Source organism: Bos javanicus, chromosome 5 (assembly GCF_032452875.1).
Source record: "Bos javanicus breed banteng chromosome 5, ARS-OSU_banteng_1.0, whole genome shotgun sequence".
Taxonomy (NCBI): Eukaryota; Metazoa; Chordata; class Mammalia; order Artiodactyla; family Bovidae; genus Bos; species Bos javanicus.
In genome coordinates this window covers 38,920,049-38,942,746 of record NC_083872.1, presented here as the reverse complement: position 1 = coordinate 38,942,746, position 22,698 = coordinate 38,920,049, and the positions used below count along the sequence as shown (strand labels likewise).

At 36.4% G+C, this 22,698-nt stretch overlaps 1 protein-coding gene across 5 annotated transcripts in view; it reads right to left on the bottom strand.

The window, feature by feature from the left end:
• YAF2 (YY1 associated factor 2) overlaps positions 1 to 22,698 on the bottom strand; it is a 75,574-nt gene that overhangs the window by 45,746 nt on the left and 7,130 nt on the right. The window contains exons 4-5 of one of the 5 annotated variants that reach the window (XR_009736413.1): positions 4,070 to 4,202; positions 3,872 to 3,976 (exon numbers count right to left, since the gene is read on the bottom strand). The exons of 2 other annotated variants lie outside the window; for them this stretch is intronic. Coding sequence is in view for 1 of the 3 variants with exons in the window: in XM_061416432.1 (XP_061272416.1) it covers positions 4,070 to 4,141 (72 nt within the window). In the remaining 2 variants the exon portion in view is untranslated. Of the gene's footprint in view, positions 1 to 3,871; positions 3,977 to 4,069; positions 4,203 to 22,698 lie in introns of those variants that run through there. 2 more of the 5 variants (XR_009736415.1, XM_061416432.1) reach the window with 2 other exon arrangements.

Genomic DNA, 22,698 nt, shown 5'->3' with positions numbered 1-22,698 from the left:
AACCTATAGAAACAAGAGAGTAGATTAGTGATTGTCTAAGGCTGGAGGGTTTCAGAGAATTGGAACTGACTGCTAATAGGTACACCGTTTCTTTCTGAGGTGATGAAAATATTCTAAAAATTAGCTATGATGATGATTCAACAATTATGTAAAAATATTAAAAACCATTAAATTGTACATTTTAGGTGGGTAGGTGGTATGGTTTATGAACTATACGGCAATTAAGCTGATATTTTTAAAAACTTCTTGGGGAAATTTACTACAGCTTCAATTTTTTAATGGTTTTTAGTTTCTATGACTATCTTTTTCTTTTACAGTCAATTTCTAACTGATATTTTGCCTAGAAAACAGACAATTTCATCAGGTTTTTAAAAATTTATAACATAAATTAATAGTGATTTCTTATGATTTTTTAAATTACAATTATTATTTGTAATTATATCCCATTTTATAATTTTATTATGTCATGTGCTTCTTGGTATTTCCAGTACTTAGTCAGCTGAAGAGAAACAGCTTTGATTTGAAAGATGATTGCTGTCATTTCTATTGTTGATTATTTCTATTTCATCTAATTCCATTTTTATTTTCTCTTTTCTCCTGTCTTTGGTTTTACTTTTTATTTTTGTTTCTTGAGTTGTATATATGGCTCACTTACTTTTTTTCAATCTAACACAGCCATTTAAGGTTATAAATTTACCCCTAAGTACCACTTTTCTTACATCCTTCTAGTTTTGATACGTTTTTGTGATTCCACTCTAGTTATTTCTTAATTTCCATTATTTCTTTTTAATATTTGAAAAATCCTTAGTCATTTTTCTTCAATATTGCTTCTCTACCATTCTCCATATTCTGTCTTCTGTACATTACATTGGAGCTTTGCAAGCTAGCCCTAAAGTGTCTTAGTTTTTCTTTTCTATTTTTCATTCTTCATCTCCCTGGGCTCTGGTCCTGGATGTTATTGGTTTTATCTTGGAATTAACAACGTTTCTCTTTATCTATGTCTAATCTTCTGTTTTGCCCATGATTATTTTATAACTAGATATTTTCATTTTCAAGATTTCAATTGGTTAATTTATATATCTACATGTATTTACTGTTACTTGATTGCTTTTATTCAATTATAATGGAATGTGCTCTGAAATATAAAAAAGGGAACAGATATATTTTAATCTAATATACTTTTAGGTGAAATGTTCTTTGAACAGTTCTCCACTATAAAATTCTTTTTTAACGTAAAAAGAAAATTACTTCTTAAAAGCTCTCCTGGCTGCTATTCTACCAAATGTTATCCCACTGTGCCTACCTGCATCAGGGCATGGAAAGAATAAGTTCTATTATTGTCATTTTAGAATTAGAGAAACTGAAGCACAATAAAGTTCTTTTTAAAGTACTCTCCCCCACACACAACTTTTCTTTGAAAAATATCAGAGCCACAGGAAAGCTTAAAGTACAATGTGTACCACTATACCCTTCCCCTAGACCCAAAACTGTTAAAACTTGCCAGATTTGCTTTCTCTCTCCCTTTATCTCTCTTTACATACACATAACATATACCACATTCAGATACCCACACATGATTTTTCTGAACTCACCATGACATTTCACTTCTAAGTATTTCAGCATGTACCTCTAAAGAATAAGGCCATTCTCAATGTAACCACCATACCACAATCACACTAAAAAATCAGGAGACTGAACAGTCAGCAGATTCAAATCAAACACTGCTGTCATTTGACTAAACATTCTTCAGTTTGGCTCATCTAACTGGACCTGAAGTGGTTCTCTGGTGATTATTTAGAAGCGACACTTGGGACTTCACTGGAGGCCCAGTGAAGACTCCACACTTTCAATGCAGGGGGCACAGGTTTGATCCCTTGTCAGAGAACTAAGATCCCACACGGCGCATGGGACAGCCACAAAATAAAATAAAGTGACACCCAATCTGTCAAAGAGCATTTCCTTCCTTCAATGGCCTTGAAATCAGATTCTATATACTGTTTCATCAGACAGGTATTTTAAATTCAAGCATTTCTGAAAAAAAATCAACCAATTATCTCCTAAGATATTCAGGCCTCAAAAATCAAGTACCTTAAGTTTCCAGATTGTTTTCCAATAATACACAGTCTTAAAGTGAATACAATCTAATTAACTCTCTCAATACTATACAGTCTTTTCTCGAGTGCAATGGAAATTAACAATGTATATCAGCTTTGAAGGAAAGCTGTTCTTAAGAAAAACATACAGTACAAACAGGATTGATTAGCCAAATGAAAACCTATTTTACAAATGAAAAAACTGGTAAGTATGTATGTCATTCTACATGAAAACTAACTTTTCAATGGGCATGATTTAATCTCAGTCACTAACCTTAAGAAGTAAGGTTACAGACAAAAAAAAAAAAAAAGCCTATTAAAAAAAAAAAGTCTCTCAGTCGTGTCCAACTCTTTCCAACCCAATGGACTATACAGTCCATGGAATTTTCTAGGCCAAAATACTGGAGTGGGTAGCCTTTACCTTCTCCAGGGGATCTTCCCATCCCAGGCATATTCTTTATTCTCTGAGCCACAAGGGAAGCCCAATAAAAGCCTATACTTGCTGTCAAAGACAATAAAGTCAGAGTAACAGTTTTGTATCAGAAGAAATATCTATTGGTACAATCTGATACCAATATTTAAAGCTAAACTGTGTCATACAGATAAGAATTATATGTACAATCACGAAAATATTTAAGATAAATCTATGGTCAAATAATAGTTAATAAGAGAAGTTAGTATGTGCTGCTAGTCACTATTCTAAGTACATTTCATTAATTAATTAATTCAAGCCTCATAGTAATCTCATTTTTTCACTGAAGAAAGAGACGAACAGAGATGTCAGCATAAAAGGATATACGTAAGGGATAGGACTTAACTTCAACTTTAAAATATAGAGAAGCAGAATGGATCTTCCAAGGTCATTTCAAGAAAATGGAAAAGCACAAGCTAAAGCATAAATGCTGAGGTAACACCAAAACAAAAGTTTCAAATTGAAGAAATTAAGGCTGGATAAAAAGAAATTAAGGCTGGATAAATAGGACTGGATTATGAGAGGCCCTAAGTACTGAGCTATGGATGAAATTTTATAAAACAGCAAGAGCATGGCATCACTATGGCTCTTTATGTAATGTAAGTGGCCTTTTAGAAACGGTAACTGGTAACAATACAGAATGAGTAAGAGAGAAATGGGAAGCAAGGAACTCTATACAATTCTAACATTTATACAAATAAATAGGGTTAGTAACTGAGGCAGAGCTCACACTGAACCAACTGTGTTACCCTTCACATTAATAAGGCTATCCATTATAAACAACAAAGTAGTAAATATAATTGCAAGATACCTTAAATTATTTCCAAACATACATTCAATGAAATTTAAGGTACACTGAAAATTATATCAGTAAGAAGTGTTGGTCAATTAATGTAAAACTATTCTTGCTGTTCAGTACAATGTCAAAATAATTTGGCTAAATTAGACACAAGCAGAAATTTTACAGTATGAGCATCTACTTCAATAAAAGCAGTATCACAAATAAAAGAACTAAAGTAATTCAACACATAGCTCCTCATATTGCTTTAGAACTATTACACTATTTACCAAAAGGTAGTAAATACATAATTTTTATAAACATTATGTAAATGCTGTACCTTAATGTCACATTCATTCATATGTCCATTAAGAACTAGGTATTTATTGTCTATACAATAAATACTATAATCCACATAAAACTTACAAAAAGAAACTATCCCAAACCATTTCCTCTCTTTGCAATTAAATGAACTCCTCAAGAGAAGAAATGGGCAAAAAGAATCTCAAGTCTGTGAAAACTAGACTACTTACCGGTAACTTGAGTTATCCTATTGGGTCTTTTCCCTCACAGATCCACCTCTCCTGCCCTTCTGTCCAGCATGGGAATCTTCCTGATGGGCATCCACTGGAACTGAGGGGGCATGCAGGACAGATGCATATGTAAGAAAGTGGAGGGAAGGGGATTTGGGAGATGCTAGAGACATGCTTCAGTGTGCTTGCTTACCTTCCTGAAATTGGAAATTTCAACAGTCCCATGGTCCACGAGGCATTCACAATAACTTCAAAGAATGTGGATCTGTGGAGATTACCCAATAGGAGAACTCCAGTTACTGGTAAGTGATCCAGCTTTTTCTTCTCTATCAGAATAAGAAAATTATTTAAATTTATTTGAGATTAATACATAAAGAACTACAGGGGAAAGGGCTGCAAATTAATTAGATAACTATACATGAACACACCAAAGTAAATACAGAAACAATGTGCTAACTATATAGTCAACAGAAACTTCTGGCACTATTAGAAACACAAGAAAAAGAAAATGATTTGAATAGTTTCATTTTAAAATCTCTACTGTAACAACAGCAACATTTTAATTTATAAAAATATCAGCTATCGGACTATTTTGTCTCACTAAAGTACTACCATCATTTTTTAATATCCGTAAAGGGTAATTAATTGATCAAAATCTACCGTTTCTTTCTAGACACTGTCATTAACATAGGCTGAATTTGGGTGTAGAGGCCACTACAGTCAATTAACAATCTATAACACTTCAGATAAACAGCAGCAATGCAAGTCCCATTCATCACTCAATAAGTCTTTAAAATAACCATTTGTTACCTATAACAAACCAACCACATATATATATGTAAGTATGTCACTGTGCTATGTTCATGTCTGACTCTTTGTGACCCCATGGACTGTAGCCCACCAGGCCCCTCTGTCCATGGGGATTCTCCAGGCAAGAATACTGGAGTGGGTTGCCATTTCTTTCTCCAGGGGATCTTCCTGACCCAGGGATCAAACCCACATCTCCTGCATTGGCAGGCGGATTCTTTACCACTTCACCACCTGTGAAGCCCTTAAGAATGCCAGGCCACTGATAAATAAAAATGCTGATTTTAATGTAAACACTTATAAAAGTAGTACAGTAATATTTTCAATTAACTGTTATACTTTTTAAATTGGACCTGTCATTACAAAACAAAACAAAAAGAAAACTATTTCTAACAAAAGAAAGGTATCCTCAATAGAAATTTATCTTCAGGGACACATGAAGATTGCTTTTACCTTTAACTCAATACATATTCAAAGAAGTCGGACACGACTGAGAGACTTCACTTTCACTTTTCACTTTCATGCATTAGAGAAAGAAATGGCAACCCACTCCAGTATTCTCGCCTGGAGAATCCCAGGGACAGCGGACCTGGTGGGCTGCCATCTATGGGGTCGCACAGAGTCGGACACGACTGAAGTGACTTAGCAGCAGCAGCAGCAATACATATTCATCAGGTACATGTCCATTTTGATGTGCTATAGTAGTGATGACTTCAAACACTAGCTCCTATTGAAGATACAGATATATTTCAGTAACAGTCTTCCTTTTCTCATTATGCTGCTATTTAATAGTTATTTCCTACCTTCAAAAAATATGGTTTCATGGTTCTTCTTTTTATGGAAAAAATTAAATACATAGCTTCTACTTTAAGAGTAAACAGGGTAAGATGGTATATAAAATCATTAATTCATCAAAAACAAAATGTAATTCAAAAAAAATTCTTAAAATGTAACTCTAATGAAAATCTAGCATTTCAATCTTGTTATGAGGTAATATTTATATTTAGTAAAGGTGGACAGCACCATGTCAAGACTTTTCCTAGATTCTCACTTAAGGATACAATTTGTTTTGGATAAGCTATATCCATTTTATATAAATCTGAGTTTTAAAAAATAATAGCAATTAGTGCATTAGTTTTTAAATGACTCATTCAGGCAAACAGGAGCACTACATAGACCTCAATTTCTAACTGCAATATAAATTCCAAAAGGATCATCTAGTTTAAATTAGATTCCTAGTTAACTTATATTTCCTGAAGTGTGAAGCAGTACATGGCATGAAGGTCCTATGTGTTTGGATTAACACAACCGATACAGGAGCAATAATCCAAATATTTTATCCTACAGTAAAAGCTAGTATAAAACTTTTCATTAAGAACTAATGAAATTGGAAACAATAATTTCCAATTTTAATTAATAGCAACACATACAGTCTTCATTTAGACTAAGATCTTGTGAATTTAAAATAAAATCAAATGCACTTTTTAAAATAATTTGAAATTAAAATATCTTGAAAATATTTTAAGGTAACCTAAAAAGTCACTTAAGAGACCAGCATTCAAAGCTATTTGTTGCTGTTATTATGCCATAGGTTTAACTAAAATGGATTTTATTAGAATAGCTTAGAAAAGAAATTCCAGAAATTAGAATACTCTACTCAAAAATATCCTTTGTAAGTTCTAACAATTATAATGCTGGTTCACAAAAAGGTTAACAAGTAATTAAGAACCTAATAAAGCATTTCACTAATGAGAATCTACTCTAAAAAATCAATCTGAACTTTTGAAAAAACTGCTCAGAAAAAAAAATAAGTTAGCTAACTTTCACTTCCACTACTGCTAGATATTATGTTTTGGCTGGAAGCAACTTAAATTACAACTGGTTCTGTGATTCCAAGTACATGTTCAAATTTTCAAGTAAGGTTTGCAATTCTAATGTAGGGTACTATAGTTGTAGAAAGTTGTTCATGGTAAATCCGGGATGTGAAATCTTTTAGCAGGTAATAAAATTTAATATTATACATATATTCACATATACTTAAGTGACATCATAATGGTTCATAAATATAGGGGGAGGTGTGTAGCTCAATTAAGTAAAGTAAGGTCAAAAGTGAGCTGTAAACTTATTAAATAATGTTATTTAAGGAAACTGTCATCTTTCTTTGTTCCTTAACAAGCTCATCAGATAATCTGTTAATTAAATTTTCCTTTTCTTCAGCTTTATCCTTTAGCTCTACATGAACTCATAAAGAAACAAACAAAAACAGCATTATTTTCTTGTTAACATAAATAACCTAAAATCAAGATGAAAAAACTATACTTATCTGTAAAATAGGGGTAAAAACAGAACCTACTTCACAGAACAGTTATGAGGATTAAGTTAATAAAAATGTAAGTTCAGTTCAGTTCAGTTCAGTTGCTCAGTCGTGTTGCTCTTTGCGACCCCATGAACTGCAGCACGCCAGGCCTCCCTGTGAACTCCCAGTGAACTCCTGGAGTTCACTCAGACTCACGTCCATCGAGTCAGTGATGCCATTCAGCCATCTCATCCTCTGTCGTTCCCTTCTCCTGCCCCCAAATCCGTCCCAGCATCAGAGTCTTTTCCAATGAGTCAACTCTTCCCATGAGGTGGCCAAAGTACTAGAGTTAAGTAATGCATTTAAAAACCATGCCTGGAATCTAACCATGTTATCAAATTGTAACATATCCACCTAGAAATGGAATTATTTTCAAATGATTTTACGTATCTGCAAAGAACTACTAAAAAAATTCTAAGTTTAGAGATTTATTGTTTGTATTAACTGTTGGCTCTCTGTATCACGGGCTCAGGATCCACAGATTCTACCAACCACACGTCAAAAATATTCAGAAAAAATTTCCACTAAGTTTCAAAAAGCAGAACATGAATTTCTCATGCTAACAACTATTTACAGAGCATTTATATTGTATTAGGAATTATAAGTATCCCAGGGATTATTTAAAATACACAAGAGGATGTGTAGGTTTGTGGAATATGCTGTTAATAATCCTAAACCTACATATAAGTGACTGTGGCATATTCAGATTTTGGTAACGGAGAAGGTCCCAGAACCAATCCCCCATGGGTACACAAGGATGACTCTACTATTATTTTGAGATTATATTCTTTATATTGCAAGAGAAAGAAAATAAGTAATTTATGGTATTCATTAGGAATCATGAATTGGTCTTCCCTGATAGCTCAGTTGGTAAAGAATCTGCCTGCAATGCAGGAGACCCCAGTTTGATTCCTGGGTCAGGAAGATCTACTGGAGAGGGATAGATTACCCACTCCAGTATTCTTGGGCTTCCCTTGTGGCTCAGCTGGTAAAGAATCTGCCTGCAATGCGGGAGACGTTCGATCCTTGGGTTGGGACGACCCCCTGGGGAAGGGAAAGGCTGCCCACTCCATTATTCTGGCCTGGAGAATTCCATGGACTGTATAGTCCATGGGTTCCCAAAGAGTCGGACATGACTGAGTGGCTTTCACTTCACTTAAGAATCACGATTTGCAGTATGAAAGAGATACGAAACAAGTTAATATTGAAATTGAAGTACAAATATCATTGATATACCTGTGATTTTTTAAAAAATACATACAATTTGGAAATAGTTAAGAAAACATTCTAGACAGTAGTTACTAAGTAAATCACTATCACTATCCTATCAATATATGAATTATATCTGCTAATATTACAAAATCAGGTATTCCATTAGATTTACTAGTAAAGAAAGCTCCCCAGACTATTAAAATTGCCAGAAACATTTACACAAATCATTTTTTCATGTTCTAAAACCTGACTGTTATAAGCTAGAATCTTAGAACTGCAACTGCTAACAAATTATAAAAGGAAAGGTTGAGGAAAATAGTATATATTCATGTTCCTGATGGACATTAGATGGTAAACATACTAATACTCAAACTGTTCAGAAAAGCTGAAGGGGAGGGATGCTAGTAGGTCAGCTCTAGCTTCCTAAAACCCCTGCTCTGGACAGAACAGCTCTCTATTTATCCATTTTATATTCTGGGTTTCCTCTATAAACTTTCCTTTCAATAACGAATTCTGTAACAACAACAAAAAAAAACGTTTTCAACTTTAAAGGACATTGTGGTGGGCAGCCTTTAAGATGGTCCACAATGATCCCACCTCCTGGTATACATGCCCTTCTGTAATCTCCTCCCGAGTATGGGGTGAATTTAGTGACCCACTTCTAGGGAACAGAATTTAGCAGAAGTAATGGAAAGCGTTAGTCGCTCAGTCATGTCCCACTCTGCGACCCCATGGACGGTAGCCCACCAGGCTCCTCTGTTCATGGAATTCTCCAGGGAGGAATACTGGAGTGTGTAGCCATTTCTTTCTCCAGGGGTTCTTCTCAACTCAGGGCTTGAACCCAGGTCTCCTGCATTGCAGCAGATTCTTTACCATCTGAGCCACCAGGGAAGCTGCCAAAGTAATGGATGTCACTCCCAAAATTAGATTATAAAAGGACAGTGGCTCTTGTTTTCATGACTCTCACCAGATATGGTGCTTTGGGGTAAGTAAGCTGTCATGTTGTGACAGCCAGAGTTCCGACAGAGGCCTGCTAACAGCTGTGTGAGTAACCTGGGAGCAGGTATTCTAAGGCCACTGAAAACCATGAGAGCTTGGACATGGATCCCTCCACAGTTGGGCCTGAGAGATCCTGAGCCAGAACCACCTGCTAAACTGAAAGGATGGGGGAGAGGGAGGGAGTATAATAAATGCTGATTGTTTTCTACCCCTAAATTTTGGGGTAGTTTGTTATACAGCAATAGGTAACTAATATGGAAAGCGTTACAAAGTAATTAGTATTAAGCTAAAAGTTGCAAAGTGAGTATCAATTTGGTGCCTAAAAAGGAACTCACAGGAAAACATGAGTCCCAATTGGTGGAGGCCCAATTCTGAATTTTTGGGTTTTAGGTTCAAAAATTCAACCTAGGGCTAAAGCAGATAAGACCCAACTCAATTATACCTACAAACCTCCTCAAACTGCGAACAAATCAGACGTCATCTTCCAGGTCTGTTTCCTGCCCCACGTCAACCCTCTGGACACAGCCAAAGCACTACAAAGACCTGCACAGTGCACACAGTCTAGGTGTGCGGCCCTGAAAACTGGCTGCTGTTATCTACAAGCTACGTTTTTTAATTTTTAAGTTTAAGATGTGGTTAACTTAATATAAAGAAGCCTACATCACTACAACTCCAGAATAAAGCACCATTCTAGCAAGTGCCAAATAACATCTCTCACTTCCTACCGCCCCCTGTACTATGCTAAACATGACCAATTACCCCGTGTCATAATGCTATATGGTTTTGCGTTTTATATCATTTTATGTTCTAGTCATTCTTCCTAAGGACACCTTAATCACATTAATTGATCTTCAACAATATTTTGATCTTTCTAATTTGACAAATACCCTAGTCCTTTAACTAAGCAACACATTTTAAAAACTCTATCTTAAAATGAGGTACTTCTGTAGAAAGTTAATATGTTGTTGTTCAATCACTAAGTCATGTCTGATGCTTTGCAACCCATGAACTGCAGCATGCCAGGCCCTTCTGTCCTCCACTATCTCCTGGGAATTTGCTCAAATTCCTGTCCATTGAGTAAGTGATGCTGTCTAACCATTTCATCCTCTGCTGCCCCTTTCTCCTTTTGCCTTCAATCTTTCCCAGCATTGGGGTCTTTTAATATCCTCTATTCTTGGGGCTTCCCTGGTAGCTCAGTTGGTAAAGAATCTGCCTGCAATGCAGGAGACCCCAATTCGATTCCTGAGTCAGGAAGATCCACTGGAGAAGGGATAGACTACCCACTCCAGTATTCTTGGGCTTTCCTTGTGGCTCAGCTGGTAAAGAATCTGCCTGCAACGCAGGAGTCCCCCGTTCAATCCCTGGGTTGGGAAGATGCCTGAGTTGGGAAGATCCCCTGAAGAAGGGAAGGGCTGCCCACTTCAGTAGTGTCGCCTGGAGAATTCCACGGACTCTATAGTCTATGGGGTCCCAAAGAATCGGACTGAGCAACTTTCACCCGCTCACTCACTCACTCCTCTATCCTTAATAGTTTCTAGTTCAAGGAAATATTTTCCTGATCCTAGTTCAAAGTATCAGGAGCATTAGTCCTTTATATGCTAATTATAGTCAGTATCCAAGTTAAACACACAAAAATAACAAACAGCTATTTTGAATATCAACATGATAAAGAAGTCTAACTTCTACTCTGCAACTTCACCTTTTTTCTCACCTTTTCTGACTATAATATTAAAATTAATCTGAGGAGATTCTAAGCCCTGTATTCATTTTCAGTTCAATTTTTAATAACCATCTCTAAAATATAAGTGCATATTTTCAGTGTAAAATTGATTTTATAAAACAATGGCAAACTTTTCTAACAATAAATCTCAAATAGTCTGAGGTCAACAGTAACAGTTTGCAACCTACTGACTATATTCTAAATATTGTTAATTCAGCACTCATAAAATCTGAATCATAGTGTAATGAACATACATTCTCAAAAGAGATATCCCACAAATGGGCTTATTAGAGCTTATCTATATCTAGCTATATATCTGTTTGTTTATATCTAGCTAGCATACATCTGCTTGTTGTTTAGTCCCTAAGTCATGTCTGACCCTTTTTTGACCCAACAGACTGTAGCCCTCCAGGCTCCTCTGTCTATGTGATTTCCCATGCAAGAATACTGGAGTGGGTTGTTTCCTTCTCTAGGGCTTAAAAGGTCACAAAATTATATTGCCTAAAAAAAAATCTGAATCATGGATCACATCAAAGTCAACATACCCCACAATGGCTATCACTTTAGAGACCAAACTGTAGAACTGTATGAAAAGTATTGTGATTTGCTTACTAAGCTAATCTAAAACTATTATTCTTTCCTTCTAAAAACAGAAGATAAGGACTTCTTCAAACTATACAAGCTCCCCCACAATTAACAATGCAATTTTCCAAAACAGTGTTCCAAGTTAATATACTTACCACTTAAAATATTTTTGATACTAACCTGGACCCAATTTTCAAATTAATTCTATTCATTTCTATAGCTACAATCAGGAGTTACCTGTAAACGTAGAGGCTTAGTTACAGATTTAACTAGATAATTAGAGCATTATTCCTTGAAAGAGTAACATAATTTTACTCGTCTCCTGATCTACCATCATTCAGTTCAGTTCAGTCGCTCAGTCGTGTCTGACTCTTTGCGACCTCATGAACCGCAGCATGCCAGGCCTCCCTGTCCATCACCAACTCCCAGAGTCCACCCAAACCCATGTCCATCAAGTCGATGATGCCATCCAACCATCTCATCCTCTGTCGTCCCCTTCTCCTCCTGCCCTCAATCTTTCCCAGCATCAGGGTCTTTTCTTTTCCAATGAGTCAGCTCTCCGCATCAGGTGGCCAAAGTACTGGAGTTTCAGCCTCAACAGCAGTCCTTCCAAAAAGCACCCAAGACTGACCTCCTTTAGAATGGACTGGTTGGATCTCCTTGCAGTCCAAGGGACTCTCAAGAGTCTTCTCCAACACCACAGTTCAAAAGCGTCAATTCTTCAGTGCTCAGCTTTCTTTATAGTCCAACTCTCACATCCATAACCTCCTTTATGTGATCTATAGATTTAATTCAGAATTGTTGAAACTATCATGGAAAGCTTAGCCCAAGAACTATGCAGGATTATATTATTGTTACAATTTGAAATATAAATGTTAATGCAACACTTGTTAAAAATAAACACTACACAGAATGCAAAGGAAAAATTAAGATTCTGACAAAAGTAAAAGCCCTCTGCCATGGCCAACCACATCCTCTCCTTTTGAAAACATTCTTTTCCTTCTATTCCTATAACATTACTCTCTCCTGGGCTTTTTATACCCTAGTTAATTTTTCTTTCTCCTCCATTTCTTTCTTCTTCTTTATATGATGCTTTTCTTCTACCTTAAGGAAGTGATGATGTTTCTCAGTTTCTGTCCTGGGTTCTCTTTTCTCATGCTGCTGCTGCTGCTAAGTCACTTCAGTCATGTCCGACTCTGTGCGACCCCAGGCTCCGCCGTCCCTGGGATTCTCCAGGCAAGAACACTGGAGTGGGTTGCCATTTCCTTCTCCAATGCAGGAAAGTGAAAAGTGAAAGTGAAGTCGCTCAGTCATGTCCGACTCTTCGCGGCCCCGTGGACTGCAGCCTACCAAGCTCCTCCGTCCATGGGATTTTCCAGACAAGAGTACTGGAGTGGGGTGCCACTGCCTTCTCCATTTCTCATGCTATTCAATCTATTCTCTCCTTGATCTGTCTCACTCTCATGGCCTCAATTGGTCATATGTGCTGATGACTACTGAACATACATTTAAAGCTCTGATTTCCTTCCTAAGCTTAGGCACCACATATCCAACTGCCTCATATATCTACCCTCTCATATTTCTCTCAGATGCTTGAAATTCAACAAATCTAAAAGTGACCCATTTGTTGCTATTCAGTCGCCAAGTCACGTCTGACTCCTCACCCCATGAACTGTAGTATGCCAGGATTCCTTGTCCTTCACTATCTCCCAGAATTTGCTCAAATGCATGTTCATTGAGTCAGTGATGCTATATGGGTCTCCACCTCTGCTGCCCCCTTCTCCTTTTGCCTTCAATCTTTCCCAGCATCAGGGCCTTTTCCAATGAGTCAGCTATTCGCCTCAGGTGGCCAAAGCACTGGAGCTTCAGCATCAGCATCAGTCCTTCCAATGAATATTACCTTCCCCAAAACCTGTCCTTTCTTCTGTTCCCTTTCAGTGAAAAGTATCTCCATTGACCTAGCTGTATAACTAAGCCAGAATCCAGGGATTTATCCTCAATTTCTCTCTAAATACTCTCTAAATTTTCCTCTCTAAAACCCAACTTCCTATCTTCCACAACCATATTCAACCATCCATCAAGGCCTATATATTTTCTCCTAAACATATCTAGAATCCATTCATTTCTCTCTCCTATTGGCATTAACTTTGTTTAGGCCACTACTGTCTCTTGCCTAGCATACTGCAATGAATTCCACCAAATGGTTTCTCTACCTCTAGTTAAGATTCAACAAACAGTAAGCATGATTTAAGCAGAATAAAATGCTGCCTGCTCTCGTTTCTACTATGCATTATTTTGATGGCAAAAGAAAACATTTTAAACTCCTGCAGAAGTTGAGTATGAAGATAATTTAGGTTAACACAAGTTCTCTTATGAAGTAAATACTCTACCCAACTCAAAAGTTCAAGAAATGAAATGAAATGATGTAAGTGTTCCTTAAAAACAAGTGGCAAACAGTTTAAAGGAACAATAGAACCAGATAAATGATAAAGAGCCTTTGCAATTCAGTTAAGCATTGTCAGTACCTATGGGCTTCCCTGATGGCTCAGCTGGTAAATAATCTGTCTGCAATGCAGGAGACCTGGGTTCGATCCCTGGGTTGGGAAGATCCCCTGGAGAAGGGAACGGCCACCCACTCCAGTATTCTGGCCTGGAAAATTCCATGGATTGTGTAGTTCATGGGGTCGCAAAAAGTTGGACATGGCTAAGCGACTTTCGCTTTCATGCAAGACACAATGATAGACATTGGGATCCTTTATTAATGTCATTTACAATTATTATCATTGTTATTAACTAAAAATTATGTTAAGTTTCTTATATCAATTATCAAATTTAATCATCAACACAGAGTCCTATGGTTATATGACCATAAATGGCATGTTAGGGATTTAAACTAAAATGTGATTCCAGTATCAGTGGCACTATTCTCAAGGAAATACAGTTCAGGGAAGCAAAATAAAATATTTTCAGTACACTGTAAATATGATCATCACATTTTGCACAGAACACTTTAAGACTAATTGAAAGGGTATTCATTCTAGCCTAATAGATAAAGAAATGCTTCTTGAGAGAGATGATGCTTTGAGCAGTCATAAAGAATAAGAAAGAAACTGTCACGAATAGGAGAGTATGAAGCAGAGGAAATAATATAATAAACAAGAAGACACAGTGGCCTAAAAAAGACCATGACCAAGCTGTCTGTCAATCCAACCTTGAAAACAGACTTGTTGCTGTTGTGCAGTCACTAAGTCATGTTGGACTCCTTGCAACCCCATGGACTGAAGCACATCAGGTGCCCCTGTCCTCCACTATCTCCTGGAGTTTGCTCAAATACATGAAAATACACTTACTCTTAGTTTAAAAAAAGGTTGTTTTTAACTATTCAATTAAGTCTATATAAACTGCTTACCACTATTATACTATCAAAGTACTTCCTAGAGGTTAAAACTTTTACTGGTGAGGTCCAAATGTTTCTATGACAGTCCACATCAGCTTCACACACACACATACACATGCACACACACACACACAAGGAAGAGAAGAAAGAGGGAGAGATGGAAGGAGGTAAGAGGAGAAAACATCCCTGAGGCAATCTGATGAAATATTATTTTTCAGTAGAAGACACTTACCCTTATGTTCTGGTTTTGTCACTCACCCCACTGGAACCCACACATTTGACAATAGGGAATGTCATACCCCTAAATACAAATCTACTATGATATCACCACTCAGGTATTTGACTGTTTCAACTAATATTTTCTGAGGACTTATTGTATGCCAGGCACTGTGCCAAGTACTTTACAAAAATTATCTCATTTAATCCTTACAACCACCCTTGGTTGTTATTATCATCTCCGTTTACAAATGAAAAAACAGGTTCATAGTAACTTTCCTAAGTTCACATAGTCAGTAAGTGGAGACTAATATGTAAGTCCAAGAAGATGAGTTACAGAATCAAAACTCTTCACCACTATACTACATAATTACAAGCAACTCATAAATATCAACATTCTTTCCTTTGTTTTGCTTTTTGTTATCATAATGAGTATACATAAAAATTAAAAACAAATACACATTTGAAAAAATAAAACTAAATATATTTTCCTGCACTAAAAAGAAGTATAATGAAACTCTACACAAGTGGAAGATGGCAAGATTACAATTAAAATGCACACTACCAAGGAACCAAAAAAGTGCTGTGTGAACCAGAGACATGAAGGTTACAAAAAACTAGCATACTGAGCAAATCTGATAACCACGTTCATATAGATGAGGAAATAGTCTTACTAAGTTTTATCATAAAGTACAACTTGATGACCCTGTAAGTTGTACTGCTCATTATGTATCTAATCAATGATTATAGAGCTCTGGGCCTTACCAGCCTTGGTCTTAAAAAAAAAAAAAAAAGCAAAAATGTCTTTAAAAAAATAAAAAGAGCAAAAAATAAAGTCTAAGATGGGTGAACAAAAAGGAAAGGAACAGGGAAGGAGGGAGAAAGAAAAAGGCTTTTCAAAGGGAAAAGCTTCAAATTCCCCCACCACTGTACAAAAGTCAGTATTAGCTCTTCCCTTTGAAATGTGAGCCTAAGAAGTCTAGGCACAATTAACCCAGCCTGTGCTGAACAGAATTTGAGTGGTAGAATGGATAGAACAGGACAATGATCTTCAAAAAGTTTTGACAGCACCACACGTTTAGGAAATAAAAATTAAGAGAAATCCTAGTAAGTAAAATGTGTAAGTCAAGGCTATGGTCTTCCCAGTGGTCACGTATGGTTGTGAGAGCTGAACTGTAAAGAAGGGAGAAAGCCGAAGAATTGATGCCTTCAAACTGTGGTACTGGAGAATATTCCTCAAAGTCCCTTGGACAGCAAGATCAAGTAAATCTTAAGGGAAATGAACCCTGAATACTCATTGGAAGGACTGATGCTGAAGTTGAAGCTTCAGTATTTTGGTCATCTGATGCGAACAGCTGACTCGTTGGACAAGTCCCCGATGCTGGGAAAGATTGAAGGCAGGAGAACGGGATGACAGAGGATGAGATGGCCAGATGGCATCACTGATGCAATGGACATGAACTTGGGTAAACTTCGGGAATGGTGAGGATCAGAAAGGCTTGGCGTGCTGCAATGCATGGGGTCACAAAGAGTCACACACGAATGGGCAACTGAACAACAAAATGTCTAAGAGCACAGATGATCTGGCTGAAATAGAGTAGGGGGAACACAAAGCCCCACGTGTTTGCTCTATTGGCAGCCACTGAGACAACTTCAAGAGATCTCAGGGCTCCAAACAGCACAATTCAAAACCTCTGCACCCTTCTAAAGGAAAAAACAGCTCTCTCTCTCTACGCCAAGAAACATGTTACTTGATTCTAAGCGGTAAACCTGTCTCCTCCTTACTTCTTATTTCCTGCAACTTGCAGGAAGGAGGCTTCCCAGAGCTAGCCCTGAACAAGCAGTACAGCTGAAAGAATGGATGGCTGTGCATTCAATGCTGTACTAACATCTCTCTGGCTGGAGAGATGTCATAATGGGTGCGCATTCCTATTTTCCTCCTTATACTTTAGTATCTTCAATAAATATGTAGTGCTTTTATTACCAAAAAGAGTTACTGTCTTAAAGAAAAAAAATAATTCTATCCCCCATGCTCAGGTTATTTACATTCATAGTTGAAAGTATTATTTTATTTAGATTTACCTAAAACAGGAAAGTTCTAATAAAGGAATAACTGCTGGTGGAGTATCAACATAAAGGAATCAGAACATTTCAGGAAGTAGGCTATAAATTATTATCAAGCAGATGCTGGGCCTTGGGTAGACAAAAAGTAAATAAAGAACAAGGATGGAAAAAGATGAAAAACGACTAAAACAACTCTGCCTACTCTGAAAACACACATAAGAGGTCTACTTCCTGAGCAACTATTTCTCTGGCATAGAATATTACCTACTTGCTGCTGTTGTAGGTTTATCATCATTAGTATATCCTATAAAGGATGATATTGTATAAAAAAGCTGTGATCAGACTATAAAATATGCAAAGATGAAGTGACTCTCAACTCATGCCTAAAAATTATCAGAGAACTGTACAAATTTTTTTATCATACACACACATTCATATTTGTTATTAGTTATACTATTAGAGATTCTTAGTATTTGTATCACAAATAAAAGAAGGAAATAATATTTACTGGGATTTTTCTCCTAAGAAACACTATGGTATCAAAGAAGTCAGAATATATAGCACAATAACCATTACCATAAAAGACATCAAAATGAAGTTTAACATTTTAACTTCAAAAATATTACCTAAAATAAGGAAAACAACAGTCATTTTGTTCTTCATTCAGTATAATGCTAGCCCAAATTTTAACATAAGTTCATGTATTAGTTATAAGTAGTAGGTTTAATGTTAGAAGTTTTCAAGGTGTACAACACTAGCTACAGGCATAGGAAATTCACCAGAAGAAATCCTTAAGAAACTACTTGCTAGCAAATTTAAATTAGAGAAGGAAATGGCAACCCACTCCAGTGTTCTTGCCTGGAGAATCCCAGGGACGGGGAGCCTGGTGGGCTGCCATCTGTGGGGTTGCACAGAGTCGGACACGACTGAAGTGACTCAGCAGCAGCAAATTTAAAGCTACCACAGCAAGGTAATAAAAAAGACTTAAAGAAATCCAAACATTTGAACCTGGCATTAACCAGCTACTGACCTTGAACAGGTCACAATCTTTCCAGGCCTGTTTTCTTACTTGTCAAAAAACTAAGCTAGAGCCATGAGTTCCAACACATAGAGAAGACCTCACCCAGCATATTGCTATGTGTTACCTGGCAGTTCTCTAAGACTTCAGTGCAACAAGAATCCTCTAAACTGAGCTGAAAACGTCAAACAAAAGGATCTGGAAACAATAACGGCCTCGACAATTTCAGAAGTTTTAATACCAACATCTCCGCCCCATACACCTCAAAACTTCCCTCTGGAGACCACCTTCTCTCTCTACCATGAGGTGCACGTGCGCTCAGTCATGCCCAACTCTTTGTGTCCTCGTGGACTGTAGCCCACCAGGCCCCTCTGTCCATGAGACTTTCCAGGCAAGAATACTGAAGTGGGTTGCCATTTCCTCCTCCAAGGGACAGCTCCGACGCACAGATCAAACCCAGTCTCCTGCATCTCCTGGATTACAGATGGACTCTTTACTGCTGAGCCATCTGGAAAGCCCTCTACCATTAATGTTTCAAGAAATAAAAAAACAGCCTCTCTCAGGAAATGACTAAACAGTATGGCAGCTCTTAAAAGTCTCAGTAATTCTGTAAATTGCCATAATAAACAATATTAAGGAATGAAATCTCTACTGAATCTTTTAAAACTGATCAATCATAGATCACATATCATGTAACAAAAGGTAGAGATTTTAGCAGGAATAAAAGCCGATAAACAAAACACAGCTAAGTGTTCAGTAAATATTTGTTAAATGAATAATTTATTTTCAAAGTCACAATTACATAATATTTTACAACTTATTAAAATCACTATTTAAGGAAAATGTGTCTTTTAAAAAAAGGAAACATCTCAGGTTTCACTGAATGAAAACTTGATACCCCAAAGAATGCCAATCTTGTACCAAAGTATGTGGGCCAGATATCTAACCTCGAAGGAAAGAGGAACAGCAAAGAAATCTTTCACCCAAATAAAATAGTTTCATAAACCTCTTTATCAGAGACAGAAGGGTGAGTCAAACAAACCTGTGTTTCTTTGGTTTATTTAGAATTAAAAAAAAAAACAACTATGCTTCTAGCAATAAAACTATGATTAGATGACCATCTCCCTCTCCTGAATGCAGGGTGGCTTGATGAGCAAATGGAAGAATAAACAAAAGCATTCTGAACACAGTAAAGCACTATATGAATTATAAATAATTTAATGATATTGCTTTTATTGAATCCCTACCCACAGAAACAACCTATAATAACTAAGAATTAATTTGGTAGCCATAAGTTATAAATATTTTTTAAAAATATTTAGTGAGTACTTACTTGTACCAGCCACAATGATAAAGGCTTTACAGAAATTAACTCATTTAATTTTCTCAACACTTTTAAAGGAAAAACAAACTAGAAAAACAAAACCTGAGTGGCATAATGAAGATCACTGCCAATATAACCAATAAGACAGCTGAGAAAAAAATGGCTCCTGGGATAAGTACAAAATATACATAAATCTCATTCAATCCATCCTATGTAAATTTGTCATAGTCTTGATAGTAATCATCTTAGTCTTCTGAAATCTTCAATTACATAGGAAACATCCTCCTGTTGTTCATCGTTTAGTCACTAAGTCATGCCTGACTCTTTGTGACCCCATGGACTGCAGTACACGAGGTTTCCTTGTCCTTCACCACCTCCTGGAGTTTACTCAAATTCATGTCCATTGAGTCAGTGATGCCATCCAGCCATCTCATCCTCTGTCAACCCCTTCTCCTCCTCCTTAAACATCTTGTTAAAAACAGCAATCCCTTTTAAAAACATACATATTTATACATATATGCATATATACATATATATATATACCCACATACATATATACACACATATAAAGAGAAAGAGGGTTTTACCCAACAATGAAATGGCAGCTTCATTTGGCTGAAATTTCTTAGGAGAAAGGTAATCAATCAAACTGGAAATTGGCCACAATATTAAAGCACACTTTGTACCAAAAGCACTTTACTACTGGCCACTACAGTAACTGTTTTTATACTCAACTTGAATATAAAAACTATAGGTCCAAAAACTAGACAATATTGTAAAATTTTAAATTCCTTCTTTTGTTTACTCATTAGCAAATACTATCAATCTTCTTTGCTAGATTTCAAACTCTTAGAAGCTGGAACTGGTGTCTACAATTCTACAGGCCTAATTCCATGGACGGAGGAGCCTGGTGGGCTGCAGTCCATGGGGTCGCTAGAGTCGGACACCATTGAGCAACTTCACTTGCACTTTTCACTTTCATGCCCTGGAGAAGGAAATGGCAACCCACTCCAGTATTCTTGCCTGGAGAATCCCAGGGACAGGAGCCTGGTGGGCTGTTGTCTATGGGGTCGCACAGAGTCAGACAGGACTGATGTAGCAGTAGCAGCAGCAACATAATTTCTGGCATATGGTACATGTCCAATGACAACATGTTGCCCAACAAACAACAAGAAGATGTTTGCTATGCAATTGAAGATTTGAGAATCTAGATTCTGTTCACTTCTGATCATTTATTTCCAATAATTCATACATGTATACAGAAGGTTTCTTTTCCAAGTATTGACTTAAACTGTATCAGAATTCCACCTTTTTCAAATACTCAGCTTCATGAGAAAGACAAAACCAATTCTGGGTTTATGAGGAAATGCTCAAGTTAGAGATCACAATGAGAGGTATGAACAAAGACACAAAGGCAGGCAAGCTTTGGATGGACTTAGGAGAACGGCACAGAGACTATGCATGTGAGCTGGATCTTGAAGCAGCAGTTAACAATGCAGGCAAAATAACCAATTCTAGAAAGATATCAATGACTAGTTCTTTTAGCTTGACTCACAAAAATTAGAAATAGTAAAGAAGCACAAGATGAGGGAAATTTCTTTTTTGTTTTTAATGTCTGCCTAATCTCTATCAGGAAAGGAGAAGTGGGAGAAGATGAGATGGTTAGATAGCATCACTGACTCAATGGACGTGAATTTGAGCAAACTCCGGGAGACAGAGGAGGACAGAGGAACCTGGTGCGCTAGTCCGTGGAGTAGCAAGAGTTGGACACGATTTAGTGGCTGAAAAACAGCTAATTTCTACAGTTACACAGATGCCTGCTAATTTGTACAACTGATTTATCTTTAAAAGTAATGTGTTGATAGATAAAACAATGCTACCTCAATCATAAGGTAAAAATTAGTGCCATTTTAATTATAATTAAATTTAATTCATTCCATTGGTTAATTTTAAAGTCAGTACAGTTCAAACAATTGCAAAAATCTGAATTCTAAATTATTTTTCAATTAAACAATCTCAAATATTACAAATTTATGTCCAGTATATTTTAGTTTCTGATAGGCTCTTGACATCAACTATTTTAACTTTGAATATTCAATGGAGAACTTACAATTTAATCGAGTAATAAAAAATACTTGACAATATGTTGTACTCTTTTATGATTTCAGTATAGTCAGGAAGTACTTCTATACTATGCAAACTTCAGTAATGTAAATAACAAGACCTAACAAAAGGGTGTGAGATAATAAACATAGAATTTTCCAAAGTTAAACCTTAAAAATGTTAAGGTATTCATGTACAATATCATCCTTGAAATAATGTTAAAACATGAAACATGTTATATGTCAATACAAAAAATGATACAGCCAAAAATGTACTAAAACTGAGATAAAAGTTGTTTTTTCTCTTGTACACATACATGCTTTTAAGAATGTGTATAAGAAATAAAATATGGTAATAGAAATAAGACATGTGCTAAGCTCTTTGTTTTTATCTGATCTTTGAAATAAACAAATATTGTATTATAAAAATACTATTTTCATGTTTTAAAAAAGTACTCAGAATTACTCATCTCAGTTACTAATCCAACTGTAAAAATAGTGCTTTTACTATTTGGCAAAATTGCAAAAAATTTTTTAAATGCACGAAAGATTAGTATATACTTAACAAATTAAGACAAAATAATCCAATCATATTTTTACAAAGACAATCTCTAAAGTTATTGGAAAAGCAATGCCAGGTGGCAAATAGTAACAAATTTAAAAGAACATTAACAGACAAGGTTTAAATGCCTAAAATGTTCCAAGTACTAGCTTCAGAGATAGCAAAGTAAGATAGTCCTTGCTGGGGAGAGCAAACACCTACACAGTACTGTGTTCTGCTGCAGAAGTAACTATACACACATACACATAAAAAGATACACTGAATCAATATGATAGTGGGAGTGGGTGCAGGGAGGGCTGCAATCCCACAGGACTTCTTTTTAGAAGCACCATCTGATAGGAATACTTGGGTGCTGATGCAGCACAGGCCTGGCTGGGATACATAGCAAGAACTGAAACTAGCAAGGCAATCTAGACATAGGTTGTCATGGCCTTGAATACCATACTCAAGAGCTCAACCT